Source organism: Pituophis catenifer, unplaced genomic scaffold, assembly GCF_029215685.1.
Source record: "Pituophis catenifer annectens isolate HBS135680 unplaced genomic scaffold, rPitCat1.0.hap2 SCAF_4, whole genome shotgun sequence".
NCBI lineage: Eukaryota > Metazoa > Chordata > Lepidosauria > Squamata > Colubridae > Pituophis > Pituophis catenifer.
Window position 1 is genome coordinate 125,215,556 of NW_027256884.1, and position 18,058 is coordinate 125,233,613.

The window sequence follows — 18,058 nt, forward strand, 5'->3', positions numbered from 1 at the left end:
AGAAGTATACTGTAAACCAGTGGTGGGTTGCTACCGGTTCACCCTGGATCGGGCGAACTGGTAGTGGTGGCAGCGGGAGTCTCCGCCCACCCGCCCGGACAACACTGTGCATGCGCAGAAATGTCAAGCGCGAGCGCCCGCGCACCCACGAGCAAACCGGTAGCAACGGGAGTTGAATCCCACTACTGGTATAAGCCTGATTATGAATATATGAAATGGATACGAATAAAAGGGGACATTAGGACAGGGACAGTAGGCACGCTGGTACGCTTATGCACGCCCTTTACAGACCTCTTAGGAATGGGGTGAGGTCAACAGTAGACAGTCTAAGGTTAAAGTTTTGGGGATTTGGGGAAGAAACCACAGAGTCAAGTAATGCATTCCAGGCATTGACCACTCTGTTGCTGGAGTCGTATTTTCTGCAATCGAGTTTGGAGCGGTTTATCTTGAGTTTGTATCTATTGTGTGCTCATGTATTGTTGCGGTTGAAGCTGAAGTAGTCATTGACAGGTAGGACGTCATAGCAGATAATTTTGTGTACTACGCTTAGGTCAGACCGAAGGTGACGTAGTTCTAAATTGTCTAATCCCAATATTTCAAGTCTGGTGGCATAAGGTATTCTGCTGTGAATGGAGGAGTGGAGGACTCTTCTCGTGAAATTATCTCTGGACTCACTCTATTGTGTTAATGTCTGATATGCAGTGCGGATTCCAGACAGCTGAACCTTCCCCCCCCCCCACTTCCATGGACCTGTCCAATGGCCAAAAAATATTGGTCAAAGATAAAAAGGTGCTTAGAAGAGATTAGATCTAAAACCAGGACTATTTTTATTAGGCATACTACCGGGGAAATATAATAACAGAATCACTTACTCAATGTTACATGTAATAACAGCAGTTAGAATCTCATATGCACAAAATTGGGGAAAAATGAAAGGATCCCTATAGATGAAAAGGTAATAAAGGAAATACTAGAATGTGCTGAATTGGACAGGTTAACGATGGAATTTAAGAAAATCCAGAGTATTACTCAACATGGGACTTATTGTACAAATGGTTAGATAACAGGTGCAGAGATTAGTTATTTAATAAGAAAAGAAAATTAACAAAATAGAAATAAGAGTTATATAGATATAGATATATAAGAATGTATATTGTAAGAAATATTAATATTGGACTGTACGTGACTATAGATTAAAATGTATAGAAAGATAAATATATAGAAGGTTATGGTATAATTATGAGAATAATGGTTGTATCTATGACGTACAACATTATGCATTTAAAAGAGACTATTATACAGGGGTGGACTTCGAAAATTTTAGCAAGGTGTTTGCCCAGTTGCTGGGTGGGCGTGGCCTAGTCGGCCTCCTGCACCACAGTGGGGAGGGGTGTTTGTCCTTCCTGGGCTCCGGAGGCTTTTCTCGAGCCTCCGGGAGGGCAAAAACAGCCTCCCCAGGCTCCGAAGGCCCTCTGGAGGCCGGAAATGGGCCCATTTCTGGCCTTTCTGAACTTCAGGTAGGCCCGTTTTTCACCCTCCCCGAGCCTCCGCGCATGCCCTGCATTTACCTGCAACCAAAACGGGCCATGTGGAGACTCCTGGGAGGGGCAGGGTGGGGTGAGCGGGGCCAGCCAGGAGTGGGATTTGGCGGTTCTCCGAACTGCACAGAATTTTAGCTAGAGATTTTCCTGAACCCCTGCGAACCCCCAGCAGCCCACCCCGAGACTATAATGTATGATTAAGAGAATACTGGTTATAACCAGGGTATATGATACTATATTTACTTGAAAAGGACTGGATACTGGTCATTTGCATTCTTTTAGAGAGTCGTTGAGGCCACTTGGAGGTTTGTCTGCACCCTCGGGGTTTACAACACAGTCCTTTCAGCAGGCTCCACACCCATTTGCACTACTCAGGTGACCCCGAGGACACAGACAAACCTCCAAGTGGCCTCAATGACTCTCGAAAAGGATGCAAATGACCAGCTGTCTGCAAGGAATATCAATCCTTCCATTCCCCACCATCCAGTCAGAGCTGAAGAAGCTTCTTGGATGAGAAACGAAACCTCTTCAAAGAAAAACAAGGAAGTCCAGTTGCCTCCTGAAAAAAGCACCTTCGGGACAATGAACGGTTGAGGGAGCTAGGTATCTCAAAGAGAAGGGTTAGGAGGAACAGGATAACTGTCTTCCAGTATTTGAGGGGCTGACACAGAGAAGAGGGAGTCAACCTATTCTCCAAGGCACCTGAGGGCAGGAGAAGAAATAAGAGATGGAAACTTATCAAAGAGAGATCCCATCCCCATCATCATCATCATCACGTGATCAAAATTCAGATGCTTGGCAACTGTTTCATATTTATGACCATTGCTGTGTCCCGGGGTGACGGGATCCCCTTTTGCAACTTTCTGACTAGCAAAAGTCCCTGGGGAGGCCAGATTCACTTAACAACTGTGTTGCTAACAATTCAATTCAAATCTTTATTGTCAGTGCACAACATTTTTTTTTTTTGCTTTAATTTATATGCCGCCCTTCTCCAGAGACTCAGGGCGACTTAAATGCGTTAAGCAATAGTCTTCATACTTTTGTATATTTATACAAAGTCATCTTATTGCCCCCACAATCTGGGTCCTCATTTCACCTACCTTTGAAAGGATGGAAGGCTGAGTCAACCTTAAGCCTGGTGGGATTTGAACTTGCAGTAATTGCAAGCAGCAGATGTTAATAACAGTGCATTAGTCCACTGTACTACAGGCTCTATATGTACAATGAGATTGGTTGAGCTCCCTCAGTGCACCCACCCCCCAACATAATACAGTGAAGACAGAAAATCCCTAACCCAATAAATCATATTAACAAAACACCCAGTCCTATTGCACCACTTATCAACTGCAATGATTCACTTAACAACCGAGGGCAAGAAAGGTCGTAAAACTCTTTAACAAATGTCTTGCTTAACAACGGAAATGTTGGGCTCCATTGCGGTCATAAGTCGAGGACTGCCTGTGCTTTGCAAATGTGCCAAGAATAAGCTTCTCTGTGCGGGATTGGATTGTGTAACTCTCTGCTAATTTGGGGAGACTCATTTCTTCTCTATTGCTTTTTTTTTTTTTTTTCCCCTCTAGGTTATCTGCAAATACCTGAAAAACCCCAAACAGCCAGACAAGTTGTTGCTGCAGAATATTTTCCGGGCTGTAAACGTCTACTACAATTATACTGGACATGCATCCTGCTTGAACTTAACTCGGACTGCTACTAAAAGTCTGGGCCTCAAGGGCTGGTCTTATCAGGTGGGTGTGTACCCCGTAATCATCGTGGCAATAATGGGAGGGGTGGGTGAAATGGCGATCGTGATGTAAGGCACCCCTTTTTCCAATGTAAAAGTCATACAGTAGTGGCCAAAATTGTGGAAACCTTTTGGGAAAAGTGTATTTTCTAAAACTAGCTAATAACACCACATTTTTGGGGGAGTAGTACCATAAAATTATATATCAATGGAAAGATCATTTAACCAAGAATGTAATGCAATAACTTTTATGAAGGATAGCAGTTATAATATAAAGAAGAAAAGGGAAACACGTAGAAAAAATGAGATCTACAAAAATTATCACCATAGAAAAAACGAGATATACAAAAATGATCATGCTGTCAGTGAATACTTTGTTGGGTAACCTTTAGCATGAATTACGGCCTTATAATGTCTTCCCATGGAGTGAACCAAGTCTTTTAGTTCTGCAGCTGTTATCATGTGAAACCAAGATTGAAGGGTTGCTTCTATTAACTGGGTTTTATTGCTGGGTCGCTTCTGACTAACCAGTTTCTTTAGTTGGCTCCATAGATTTTCCATTGGGTGAAGGTCTGGGCTATTCTCAGGCCATTCCAGCAGTGGAATAGGATTATCTTGAATCTCCCCTGAAAAAAGTGGTGTTATTAGCCATCAAACCTCAAAAATACACTTTTCCCAAAAGGTTTCCACAATTTTGGCCACTACTGTAGTCATTTTTTCAATTGGTAGCTTTTTGTTCTAATCTTTTTAGCGCTTTTTAAACGTTTCATTAACTTACAATACAGGTAGTCCTCAATGTACAACCACAGTTGAGCCCAAAATTTCTGTCGCTGAGGGAAACATTTGTCAAGTGAGTTTTGCCCCGTTTTTGAGTCTTTTCTTGGCTCAGTTCGGAAGTGGATCACTGCGGTGGATAAGTCAGTCACACGGTGGTGGAGTGAGTCTGATTTCCCCATTGACTTTGCTGGATTAGAAAGTTGCAAAAAAAGGGGGGGGGTCACGAGACACAGCCCGCCCCCCCCCCCCCCAGGACACTGCAATCATCATAAATACATACCAGATTCCCAAGCGTCTGAGTTTGGATCACATGACCGTAGGGATCGGGTGGGTTTCACACATTGTTGCCACCGGTTTGCCGCACACACCTTCCGTGCATGCGCCCAGCCTCTAAAAGGCTGGGTCCACCCGCAGTCGCTGCTACCGGTTTGCCCGAACCGGCTGAATACTATCTTTGGTGGGGATGCTGCAATGGTTTGTAAGTGTGAAAAACGGTTGTAACTCCTTTTTTTTCAAGTGACGTCATAACTTTGAACAGTCACTAAATGAACTGTTCTAAGTAGAGGACTACCTGTATTGTAAGCCTACCCGTGGTCGCTGTATTAGTCAGGTGGTAGCCTAGAAATGTAATAAACAATGCAAAAATCTTTTAAGAGTTCGCATTTTTAGGGATTCACCTATGAACGTCTGTCTCTCTGACAGAGCTATTCCAAGCCAGGAGATCTTATCAAATGAAACTCTCCTATTTCCTTTCTCGTCTCCAAGGCTTGCACCGAGATGGTGATGCCCATGTGTTCAGATGGTATCAATGATATGTTTGAGCCACAGAAATGGGACTTCCATTCTTACTCGGAGAGCTGTTTCAAAGCCTGGGGGGTACGGCCACGCCCTTCTTTGATTCCCACCATTTACGGTGGGAAAAACATAAGCGCTCACAGCAACATCATTTTCAGGTGAGTTTGTGTTGTACCAATAACCAATAGCAGTAGCATTTAGACTTATATATTGCTTTACAGCCCTCCTTAAGCGGTTTACAGAGTCAGCCTATTGGCCCCAACAATCTGAGTCCTCATTTTATTGACCTCGGAAGGATTGGAAGGCTGAGACAACCTTCAGCAGGTCAGGATCGAACTCCTGGCTGTGGGCAGAATTAGGCTATAATTCTAACCACTGCACCACCACAGTTCCCCTTATATACTGTACTGTCCCATAGTGCTTTAAAGCACTCCCTGGGCAGTTTACAATGTAGTACCGTGTTTCCCCAAAAATAAGACCCTGTCTTATATTTTTTTGAACCCTGAAATAAACGCTTGGCCTTATTTTCGGGGAGGTCTTATTATTTTGGGGCGCGTGGAGCAGGACGGGGCTCTTCTTGCCATCTTACCCGATTTCCAGCTCTGTCTCTCTAACCCTAACCGGTTTGGCGGAGGATCCCAAAACAGCGAAGATGAACAGAGACGTTTGAGCGGGGATGGGAGACCACCAGGAAAGAGAGGTGGGGAGGCGGGACCTCATCCTGGGTAGGACAGTTGCGCCCCAGAATCCAAAAAAGGGGAAGCAGGGACCAGCTACGCATGCGTTTAAATATTTTCGGGGAGGGTTTATTTTTGGAGGAGGGCTTATTTTCGGGGGAGATCTTATTTTCAGGGAAATACGGTAGCATTATTTGCATATTGCCCCCCAAAATCCGGGTTCTCATTTTACCAACCTTGGAAAGATGGAAGGCTGAGTCAACCTTGAAGCCCAGTCAGGATCGAACTGCTGGCAGTCGGCAGAGTTAGCCTGCAATACCACGTTCTAACCACTGCGCCTGCACTAAGTATGTTTGCCCACTTGAGTAATTTTATAAAAATAAAAAAGATGGGATATAAATAAAGAAAAATCAGGTACCGGGATGGGTACAGAAGGAACTGTCTTCTGATTCTTGAGTGTTGATGTCACAATTCAAGATGCTTGATGAGAGAGATGCCCTCAGAGATCCAACCCAAATCGTGAGCTGAGATGGAATTATTGTGCGGTTACTGTTTCTCTGCATTTGTTCTGTCCCCGTCTCACACACGCACACAAACAGATAGCCAGGGGTTAAATAAAACTGGCAGACAACAAATTCTTTCAATAAGAGGATTGGCAGCAACCCAGTAGCTGCTTGCCAAGAACTTTACTCATAGAGGGAGGAGTTATTCCTCCGACAGATAAACCCAAACAAGATACACACAGTTCAAGAATTGTCAAGTCCAGTCCGTATTAAATCCAAGCCAGATAACGTTGTTTCAAAGATACAATGTGACTCGCTAGTAGTTAGTTTTGTCCGTCACAGAGTCTGAATGGCTACCTCATCCCCTTTTATCCCCTGTGGGGTGTGGTCCAGTGACTCAGCTTAATCTCTGGCATGCCTCCTTTTCTGCTGCGTGCGCTTGTCTCTCTGACGCTGGTGTGAATCCAGCCAAGACTTATCTCCGTCACTGTCCGACTGCGAGGAGATACCTGGCTCCTGGCCAATCTCTTCTCCTTCGGGAGACACCTGAGGCATTGCCAGAGAGGAGGGTCCTGGAGAGGGAGGCCTGGCCAACTCCTCTCCTTCATGTTCGGAGCCTTCTTCCTCCGATAAGTCAGCCTCAGGGGTCAGAGTCACAACAGCATTCTCCTTGATGTCCACATATGCCATTCACACCTGTCTTCTCCATTCTTTGCCAGCAACGGAGGGCTCGATCCCTGGTATGGAGGTGGCGTGACAAAGAACATCACGGATACTCTTGTGGCCATCATGATCCCGGAAGGAGCTCATCACCTGGATCTGCGTGCCAAGAACCCCTCTGACCCAAGCTCCGTCCGGCAGGCTCGCCTCTTGGAAGTCCACTACATGAAGTTGTGGTTACAGAAGCACAAGAGGGTTAAAAAATGCCCAAAGTAACTGGATAGTGGTTGGGGGTTTGTGTAGCAACGGTTATCCTTTGGTTGATTGTCTCCTTTCTGGATTGTCTCTTCTTCGTCTTGCTTTTTCTGAGCATTCTTTAGCTTCTCCTGATTCGTCATCAAGATGTCTGTTTGAGACAAGCTGGAACCGACATGGCTCACCTTCGGTTAGTGACGTCCCATCCATGTCTCTCTTTACAGGAAGCCAAGACGTTTTCTTCCTGTTCTTCACTGAGCTATAGGACCCACAAGTGGGAAAGGAGAATGCTTCTTAATCCCCTTTGCCTGCCCCACTTGCTTAGCTGTCTTTGTACGGGGAGCTGGACTCTCTACAGGTAGTCCTCGACTTACGAACCACCACCGAGCCCTAAATTTATCTTGCTCAGTGAGAAATTTGTTGAGCGAGTTTTGCCCCGTTTTACGACTTTTCCCGCCACGTTTCTTAAGCGAATCATAGAGTGGTGCGGTGGCCTAGAGGTGGCGCTCTCGCCTCACAATCAGGAGGCTGTGAGTTCGATCCTAGGCAGAGGCAGATATTTCTCTCTCCGGGCACGATGAGAATATATCTGCTGAATGTAACTCCCCACTGGCAACAGGAATGGCATCCGGCCAGTAAACACTCCGCTCCGTTCAGTTGCCCAGACTCCATCCCGCAAGGAATTACGGGATCCTTAAAAGATTTCTTAAGTGAATCACTGCACTTGTGAAACTGATAATATGGTTGTGAAGTGCGTCTGGCTTCCCCCCGTTGACTTTGCTCGTCGGAAGGTCACGGAAGCGGATCACGTGACTCTGCGGCCGTCATAAATATGAATCAGTTGCCAAGCATCCGGATTTTAATCCCGTGACCAAGGGGATGCTGCAACCGTCGTAAGTGTGAAAAACGGTCATGGGTCATTTTTTTTTTTTGGCCGGGCCGTTGTAACTTTGAACCGTCACTCCATGACCTGTTGTAAGTCGAGGACTACTTGTATTGTCTTAATTTAAGGAATTCAGGGGACCAACAGGTGGCAGGACGGCTGATAACTTAGGAGGCGACTTTAAAGGAAGAATAGACAAATTTGTGAAGGAACCTTTGCCCTCAAAATACTTGAGGTAATATTTTGCTGTTCCTTGCCATTGGCTGGAAGGCGCTCTACTTGAATAGATCCCGCTCTTGATTTTGGCTGTTTACTTTGAAATCTAGTCACCAGGAAGCACTATTACAGCAGAAGCACGGGTGAAATGCTCCCGGTTCGGTCCGGATCGCCTGATCCGGTAGCGATGGAGGCGGGTGGTTCAGGGAACCGGTAGCAAAAATACTTGCCCCCCCTCCCCATGCCCAGCTGAGCCGCGCAATCATCAGAGGCTATTTTTTATTATTTTTAAAAGCATTTTTCTACAACCTCTGGCCGAAAAAATGCTTTTAAAAGTAAAAAAAAAAAAAAGCCTCTGATGATCACGTGGCTCAGCTGGGATCATCAGAGGCTTTTAAAAGCATTTTTTCTACAACCTCTTCGGCCGAAGAGGTTATAGAAAAAAATGTTTTTTTTTTAAAAAAAGAAAGCCTCTGCCAATCAGGCAAGTCAGCTGGGATCATCAGAGGCTTTTAAAAACATTTTTTTTACAACCTCTTCTGCAGAAGAGGTTGTAGAAAAAATGGTTTTAAAAGTATAAAAAAAAAAGTTGGCCACGCCCCCTCAGTCATATTACCCTCCCAAGCCATGCCCACAGAACCAGTAGTAACAAATTTTACATTTCACCACTGAGCAGAAGACTTGTGTCTCTGCGTGTTGTTTGGTTGCAACTGGACTCTCTTGTTTTTTTTTTCTTTTGAAGACGTTTCGCTTCTCATCCAGGAAGCTTCTTCAGCTCTGAGTGGATGGTGGGGAATGGAAGGATTGATACTCCTTGCAGACAGCTGGTCATTTGCATCCTTTTAGAGAGTCGTTGAGGCCACTTGGAGGTTCACCTGCGAAATGCTAATGGTTCCTGTAGTCTGCAATCTTTTCTGGAAATCCGTTTATACCAGTGGTGAAATCCAAATTATTTTACTACCGGTTCTGTGGGCGTGGCTCGTGGGCGTGGTGTGGTATGGTATGGTGGGTGTGCTTGGTGGGGGTGACAGAGGAAGGACACTGTAAAATCTCTATTCCCACCCCACTCCAGGGGAAGGAAACTGCAAAATCCCCATTCCCATCCCACCCCAGGGGAAGGATACTGCAAAATCCCCATTCCCACCCCACTCTGGGGGCAGTCAGAGATGGTATTTGCCGGTTCTACGAACTACTCAAAATTTCCACTACCGGTTCTCCAGAACCTGTCAGAACCTGCTGGATTTCACCCCTGGTTCATACTTCCACACCATTCGAAGGGGTTTCATCCCAAATTGCAAAGCTTAAAACAACGGATTTCCGGGGGTAGGGGGAAATGCAGACTACAGGAACCATTAGCATTTCGCAGGTGAACCTCCAAGTGGCCTCAACAACCCTCTAAAAGGATGCAAATGACCAGCTGTCTGCAAGGAATATAAATCCTTCCATTCCTGTTCTGCCCCAGCTACGGACCCCAAAGAATGCAGCACATACAAAGTCCGCACAAACCTTGGTGTAGTAATTAAGGACTACTAATGAGCTTTCTTAGTAGTTGTTCGAACACAAGTACAGTTTAAACCAGTCTTTTCTGAACAAGGGCTGTTAATTTAACTTCATTAATAGCCGACAAGAATCCAAAGAATAATAACTCAATTCTGAGGTGCAGTATTTCAAATAACCGTAATCTTACTGTGCTTGGCAGAATGCCCAGAAGCAATTTGCAGGAAAACTGACAAGAGAGAAACAAGAGCCGAATCAAACGTTTCTGGAATCAAGACGCGAAAGGAATATGAACGAAGTTGTTTCCTGCAAATTGCATCAGTCGTCGTCCTTCCTTAAATAGGTTAGAGGAGTGGCCAATTAGCCCCAAGCCTTACTCTCAAGGAGACCTCCTCCTGAGGAGCCACTCCTGCCTTTTGGCAGCTCTGCACACCCGTGCATCAAGAAGAGGCTCTTCCTCTTCTTCCTTTTCACTTAAAGGAGCTTCTGGAGGTTCTGAAGGCCCTGGCTGAATCCCCGCCTCTGGTACCACATCTTCTTCAGCCTCATTGTCTGACTCGAGTGCCAGCTGCACCGGCTGCTGGCGCAGCACCACACCAGCCTCCTCGCTGTCGGAATCAGCTACTAACTGCACAGGCCGCTGACAGGCCACAACAATTCCCTACTATCTACTCAGAGCTGAAGAAGCTTCTTGGATGAGTAGCGAAATGTCTTCAAGGAAAAACAGAAAGTCCAGTTGCCTCCTGAAAAAGCACCTTTGGGATAAACATGACCTGGATATGATGGAGAATCGCTTCAGACTTTTACAAGGATGATGCTAAACAAGATATGTCTGTGACGGTGGGAGGCGGGTAGGAGATGGTCCTGCAAATAGTCAGTTTGTTCCTTCTCTGATTGCAAGAGTTGACCTATTCGTTTCTGCACATTCTAATATTTTCCTAATCGCATTCTCATCCGTAGAAATCTCTTCACTTTTCCAATTTTGTGCAAATACAATTCTAGCTGCAGTTATTACATGGATAATCAAATACACATTCTCTTTACTGTAAGTTTCTGGTAAAATCCCCAACAAAAATATTTCGGGTTTCAAATCAATATGTTGTTGTACTGTGTTTCCCCGAAAATAAGATCCTGTCTTATATTTTTTTGAACCCCGAAATAAGTGCTTGGCCTTATTTTCAGGGAGGTCTTATTATTTTGGGGCGCGTGGAGCAAGATGGGGCTCCTCTTGCCGTTTTACCTGATTTCCATCTCTGCATTTAAATATTTTCGGGGAGGGCTTATTTTCGGGGGGAGGCTTATTTTACTGCATGCGCTCAAAGGCCCAATTGGGGTTATTATCAGGGGATGTCTTATTTTCGGGGAAACAGGTTATCATCTTCTGTTGTAAGTTGAGGACTACCTGTGCCTTCTTTCTGAAAAAAAAAACTATGTGAAATTCTATTTATAACATGGACGTAAGGGGGCAGTATTGTATTTAAGAAAACATCCCGACTTCGGGAATAAAATGTAATTTATTTCCTTTTAAAAAAAAAAAATCCGATTTAAGACACCGTAATGAGTTATTCTAGATGGGTCTCCAATTTTTTGCTCGAAGAAAAAAAAAACTTTTTTTAAAAAAAAGAGCACGATTTTCAGAGTTTAGAAGGACTTGGATGAATGATTTTTAAATTGGGTGTTTTAAATTTTTGGGGTTTTAAATCTGAGCCGAAATTATGTAATAATTTTAATTATTTTTAACTGATGTCTGTCTTTGTGTTTTTAATAGGCTGTACACCGCCCTGAGTCCTTCGGGAGAAGGGCGGTATAAAAATAAAATTATTTATTTATTTTATTTTATTTTGGAAAAGGGGGAGATTTGAGGCACCAAATTCCTTCCGTTGGGCCTTGTTTTTTCCTAATCTGTGGAACCCCATTGGGAGTTTAGGCCTCTGCCATAAAGAGGAAGGGAGACCTTTTAATGACAAAAGTAATGTGATTATCGGGCTGAATGTGAGGAGGGGGGCGTGGATGGAAGGCTTAGAGAAAATCTGTTAGAATAGCTGAATGTATCAGCTTAAATCTTTTAAGATGGCTGCACAACGGTTGCTCTTTCTTTTAAACGCTTCGTCTTCGGAGGAAGGCAGCCAGTCGCTCGAGGGGATTTGAAATATCTTTCTTCTTTCGAATAAAATCTCTCCACAGAACTCGAGGCGGGGTGGAAATGCTTTTAAATCCAAATAACAGGTAGTATCCTTGATTTACAACGGTTTCGTTTAGCGACCATTCGGAGTGACAAACGGCCATGAAAAAAAAAGTGACTTATGGCTGTTTTTTCTCACTCGTTTGGTCGTTTGGTCACGTGATCAAAATTTGGACGCTTGGCCACTGACTCACATTTATGACGGTTGCGGTGTCTTAAATTCACATCATCACCTTTTGCCTGCTTCTGTTAAGCCAAATCGACGGGGGAAGCCAGATTCACTTAACAACCGTGTGACTAATTTAAAATAACCACAGCAGTTCGCTTAACAACGGTGGCAAGGAAGGGCGTAAAGTGGGGCAAATCCCACTTAACAAATGTAGCCAACAGCTAAAGAGCCTTGGTGATGCAGCAGATTAAAGTGGTGTTAAGTGACACCAGCTGCCTGCAATTACTGCAAGTTCAAATCTCACCAGGCTCAAGGTTGACTCAGCCTTCCATCCTTCCGAGGTAGGTAAAATGAGGACCCGGTTTGTGGCGGCAATAAGCTGACTTTGTATAAAAAAGAACACTGCTTAGGGGGCCCCGAAAGCCCTACTAAGCAGGTATATACAAAAGTATGAAAGCTATTGCTTAACACATTGTAAGCCGCCCTGAGTCTCTGGAGAAGGGCGGCATATAAATCGAACCAATAAATAAACAAATAAATGAACAAATTTTGGGCTCGATTGTGGTCGTAAGTCGAAGACTACCCTGTAGTTGAGTCAGAACTAAAGAAGCTTCTGGCATGAGAAGCGAAGCATTTTCCAAGATAAAACTAAGAAAGTCCAGTTTCCTTTTGGGGGAAAAAAAGCACTTTGGGGAAAGTTGAGACAAAAAAGGCAATAGCACTTAGACTTATATACCTCTTCACAGTGCTTTCGTCTTCGATCAATCAGAATAGAGCTGGAAGGGACCTTGGAGGTCTTCTAGCCCAACCCCCTGCTCAAGCAGGAGGCCCTATACCACGTGACTGTCCAGTTTCTTCTTAAAAACCTCCAGTGTTGGAGCACCCACAACTTCTGGTGGCAAGCTGTTCCACTGGTTAATTGTCCTCACTGTTAGGAAGTTTCCCCTCAATTCCAGGTTGCTTCTCTCCTTGATTAGTTTCCATCCAAAGGTGGGATAGAAATAAATAAATACAGGCCGTCCTTGACTTACAACAGTTCATTTAGTGACCGTTCAAAGTTACAAGTAACTTCGAAGTTACTTGTGCCGAAGTAGCGGCACTGAAAAAAGTGACTCTTGACCATTTTTCACACTTACGACCGTTGCAGCTTCGGAGATTTACATTCGAAGGCTTGGCAGTTCCTATTTATGACAGTTGCTGTGTCCCGCGGTCACACAATCCCCTTTTGCGATCTTCTGACCCTCAAAGTCAACGGGGAAGCTAGATCCACTTCGCCACCGTGCAACGAATTGAACAACTTGCAACGATTGGCTTAACAAATGTGGCGAGAACAGTCGTAAAACGGGGCAAGACTCACTCAACAACTCTCTCACTTAGCAACATCAATTCTGGGCTCAATAAATAATGAACATAAGTCGAGGATCATGCCTGCGTTAAACAGCATGGATCTTGACAGCCTTGAACCCTGGGCCCTCTTTAACAAAACGAAATTCAATGCAGAGAAAAGTAAAGTCTTACACTTAAGCAAGAAAAACCAAAAGTACACATATAGACTGGGTGAAACAGGCTTAATAGCAGTAACTGGGAGAAGGATCTTGGAGTCTTAGTGGACAACCAGCTAAATATGAGCCAGCAGTGTGCAGCAGCAGTCAAAAAAGCCAATGCAATCCTAAATTGGTTTTAACTGGGTTGTTTTAAATTGATGGCCAAAATTATTTAATGTCTTTTAAACTGCTTTTAAATTTTATATGTTGTGTTTTACTGTGGCTGTTCACCGCCCTGAGTCCTGTTGGAGAAGGGCGGTATACAAATTAATTAAATAAATAAATAAATAAATAAGTAAATAAGTAAAATAATAATAATAATAATAATAATAATAATAATAATAATAATAATAATAATAATAAAAAATTGCATTAACAGAGGGATACACTCAAGATCCAGTGAGGTACTAATACCACTCTATAAAGCCTTAGTAAGACCACACCTAGAGTACTGCATCCAGTTTTGGTCACCACACTATAAAAAAGATGTTGAGACTCTAGAAAAAGTGCAGAGAAGAGCAAGAAAGATGATTAGGAGACTGGAGGCTAAAACATACGATTAGCGGTTGCAGGAACTGGGCATGGCTAGTCTAGTGAAGAGAAGGACCAGAGGAGACAGGATAGCAGCCTTCCAATATTTGAGGGGCTGCCACAGAGAGGAGGAAGGGGGTCAAGCTATTTTCCAAAGCACCTGAAGGCCAGACAAGGAATAATGGATGGAAACTGATCAAGGAGAGATTCCACCTGGAAATAAGGAGAAATTTTCTGACAGAACAATCAACCGATGTAACAGAAGTTGCCTTCAGAAGTTGTGGGAGCTTCATCACTTGAGACTTTCCAGAAAAGATTGGACTGCCATTTGTCAGAAATGGTGTAGGGTCTCCTGCTTGAGTTGGGGGTTGGACTAGATGACCTACAAGGTCCCTTCCAACTCTGTTAATCTGTTAAAATGAGAGATTCCATCTGGAAACAAGGAGAACTCTTCTGACAGTGAGAACATGTCCCATGGAACAACCCATGGAACAGCAGAGTCCTGTCCAGAACAACCAACTCGAATGGCTTCTTGATTCGGAAATCGGGGCCAAGCCTCTCGTTTTGCAAAAAGACCAAAATCAGACTCTTGACGTCCTGAGAGATCAACACGTGGGAGGCTGAGAGAGAGAGAGAGAGCGCAGTTCAATAAACCGAGCGGCTTGACTTATAGTAGCTCCCTGCCGAAATCCTGGGTCACCAAGTAATTTACCGAGGAGGCTCAAGGACAATTTGGACAGCCCAGAGCCCTCGCTGTCTGCTGACTACCGCTGTTCATATTATTAATCCAATCAACCAACAGCAGGGTGCTGGGCCGGGAAAAGCCACTCGGCTCGAGCAACTAAGCTGGAGGTGGCCACCAATCAGTGGAAAATCCAGAATTAAGAGCTAATGGGAAGGTTAAAAAAAAGAGAGAGAGAGAGAAAGAGAAGGGGGGGGAGGTTAGAAATCTTCCTTGCTCTGATTACCACTTTTACAAAGTTTATTTTTTTTCTAGATGGATTTCTGCAATTTAGGGAGTCGCCTATATAGGTCAGTACGAGGGGTCCTTGGTGCTGTCTGAGCTGGCTTGTTTTCCTGTAGACATTTAATTACCCGAACTAGGTTACATCATTTGTTTATTTATTTATTTTATTGGTTCGATTTATATGCCGCCCTTCTCCGGAGACTCAGGGCAGCTTACAATGCGTTAAGCAATAGCCTTCATACTTTCTGTATATAGCTGCTTAGTAGGGCTTTCGGGGCCCCCTAAGCGGTGTTTTTTTTATACAAAGTCACCTTATTGCCCCCACAATCCGGGTCCTCATTTTACCTACTTCGGAAGGATGGAAGGCTGAGTCAACCTTGAGCCTGGTGAGATTTGAACTAATTGCAGGCAGCTGGTAACAGCACTTTAGTCCGCTGCACCACCAAGGCTCCCAACATCATCAGTGTTGGTTAGAAACGTCTGCAAGAAAAGAAGCAAGCTCAGAGAGCATCCAGGGCCCTGCAGTTCTCCTCCTCCTCTACCCTCCCCTCCACAAACTCCAGTCCCTTCTAGCACTGATGATGTTACCTAGTTGGGTAAGGAAACATCTGCAAGAAAACAAGCCCCTGCTTAGGCAGGAAACCCTACACCCACTTCAGACAAATGGTTATCCAACGTCTTCTTAAAAACCTCCAGTGATGGATCACCCACAACTTCTGGTGGCAAGTCGTTCCACTGGCTAACTGTTCTCACTGCCAAGAAATTTCTCCTTCGTTCTATGGATGGGAAACACCTTAAGGAAACATGGCTGCGAACATCTGGATTTGCAATCGGATCGATCCCTGTCTTTGCATCCTGCCTACTTTCACAGGATCTGCTTCTGCGCTGAGCATTTTGGGCAAAAGATGGGATTTAAATGTTCCTTCCAAACAGCAGTGGGTCAAAGCAGCGGGGGGGGGGGGTGTAGGGAGTAAGTTGCCATCTTTTCTGTGGTTGCTTAGCTACCTTCCCCGCCCCCCCAAAAAAAATTCCCCACCAGCCCTTTGGCATTAATCGAGCAACTGGGACTTGGCAACCTGGTTCTATCGGTTGCCAGCGCTCCACATTATTTCTTCCTCGGCTCTCCCGGTCCTGCGTGTGCCATGTTTTCGATGCCACCCAAACTAACTTCTGCAGCCATATTTCCCAAGAAACGGGGCTTTTCTTTTCTTGGGCCTCTTCCTGGTTTCCTTGCCGTTTCTCCTTTGACGCTCCACAGCGGAAAAAACTGGCAAGGCTGGGGTTCAGTTTACACAGGAAACCTGTTGCCATGCCTGTGATTTTTTTGGCTGGCTTTCTCCAAACGATCACCAAATATTTAACCCCCAAAGTTGGAGCTCTTGGCTTAAGGTTTATTTGTTTATTTGTTTATACTCCGCCGTCATTTTCTTTCTTCTTTTTTTACACAAATAACTCAAGGCGGGGAAACCTATCCAACAGACCTTCCTCCCCTTATTTTCCTCACAACAACCCTGTGAGGTGGGTTGAGCTGAGAAAGGGTGACTGGCCGAAGGTCACCCAGCCAGCTTTCATGGTTAAGGTGGGACTAGAACTCTCCGTCTCCTGGTGATTGGGCCAAAGTTACCCAACCGGCTTTCATGGCTAAGGTGGGACTAGAACTCACTGTCTCCTGGTGATTGGCCCAAAGTCGCCCAGCCGGCTTTCATGGCTAAGGTGGGACTAGAACTCACTGTCTCCTGTTGATTGGGCCAAAGTCACCCAGCCAGCTTTCATGGCTAAGGCGGGACTAGAACTCTCCATCTCCTGGTGATTGGCCCAAAGTCACCCAACCGGCTTTCATGCCTAAGCGGGACTAGAATTCACTGTCTCCTGTTGATTGGACCAAAGTCACCCAGCCAGCTTTCATGGCTAAGGCGGGACTAGAACTCTCCGTCTCCTGGTGATTGGTCCAAAGTCACCCAGCCAGCTTTCATGGCTAAGGTGGGACTAGAACTCTCTGTCTCCTGGTGATTGGTCCAAAGTCACCCAACCAGCTTTCATGGCTAAGGTGGGACTAGAACTCTCCGTCTCCTGGTGATTGGTCCAAAGTCACCCAACCATCTTTCATGGCTAAGGCGGGACTAGAACTCTCCGTCTCCTGGTGATTGGTCCAAAGTCACCCAGCCAGCTTTCATGCCTAAGGCAGCACTAGAACTCACCATCTCCTGGTGATTGGTCCAAACTCACCTAGCCATCTTTCAGATCTAAGGTGTGATAGAACTTGTGATTTTCGGTTTATAGCCTGGTGCCTTAACCACTAGACCATATTGTTTTTCACGAACCACACTGGTTACCAATTGGCTTTGGGGTGCAATTCAAGGTGCTGGATGTCACCTTTAAAATCCTGTTTTTTTGATGTTACCACCTATTCTTTCTGCCTGTACGGTCTAATCAAGCAAAGTGAATGATTGGACTGCCATTTGTCAGAAATCGTGTAGGGTCTCCTGCTTTGACAGTGTGGGGGGGAGGGGTTGGGGGTTGGACTAGATGACCTCCAAGGTCCCTTCCAACTCCGTTAATCTGTAATCTGTAATTATGGATGGACTGCAGGTTCCATCCATCAAACCTGGCCTTCTTATTTGATCCAGCAGACGGCAGAGTGCCTGCCCTCCGAAATGATATTTTTTCCCCCCCAAAATTCCTGTGCCGCCCACTTTTATAACCATCCAGAAATTTCTTTAAAAAAAACCCAACAACCTGATTATCCCATCAGGCTTTGGGGCAGGACGGTCGAGAGAAGCCCCTTTTAATTTTGCTTAATTTTGTTCTTCCGGTTGACTGTGCTGCCTCTTTTATTCCCATTGTTTCTTTTCATTTTATCTGGAAACCTCCCAAACGGTTGGGCGGCTTTGAGATGGGAATTAAGTTAAATAAATAATTTATTCACAGTTGGATAGCCCAAGGATTCTGTGGCTTTCATTCCCGGATGGGATAACTTTTAAAAAAAAGGAAAAAAAAAAAAGGAAACAAACAGAACGTTTGATTTTGGAAGAACTTTTAAGGGCGGGAGAGGTGGAGGAAGCTAATAAATGAAATCGAAAGATTGGCAGTGATTGCCTCTTTGGATAATTTCTCTCACTC

At 44.8% G+C, this 18,058-nt stretch overlaps 1 protein-coding gene across 1 annotated transcript in view; it reads left to right on the top strand.

The window, feature by feature from the left end:
• Positions 1–6,970, top strand: part of PRCP (prolylcarboxypeptidase) — a 45,074-nt gene extending 38,104 nt beyond the window's left edge. The window contains exons 7-9 of the mRNA XM_070944055.1: positions 3,122–3,286; positions 4,825–5,012; positions 6,754–6,970. Of these exons, the coding sequence (XP_070800156.1) occupies positions 3,122–3,286; positions 4,825–5,012; positions 6,754–6,970 (570 nt within the window). The remainder of the gene's footprint in view (positions 1–3,121; positions 3,287–4,824; positions 5,013–6,753) is intronic.
• Positions 6,971–18,058: the final 11,088 nt, after the last annotated feature.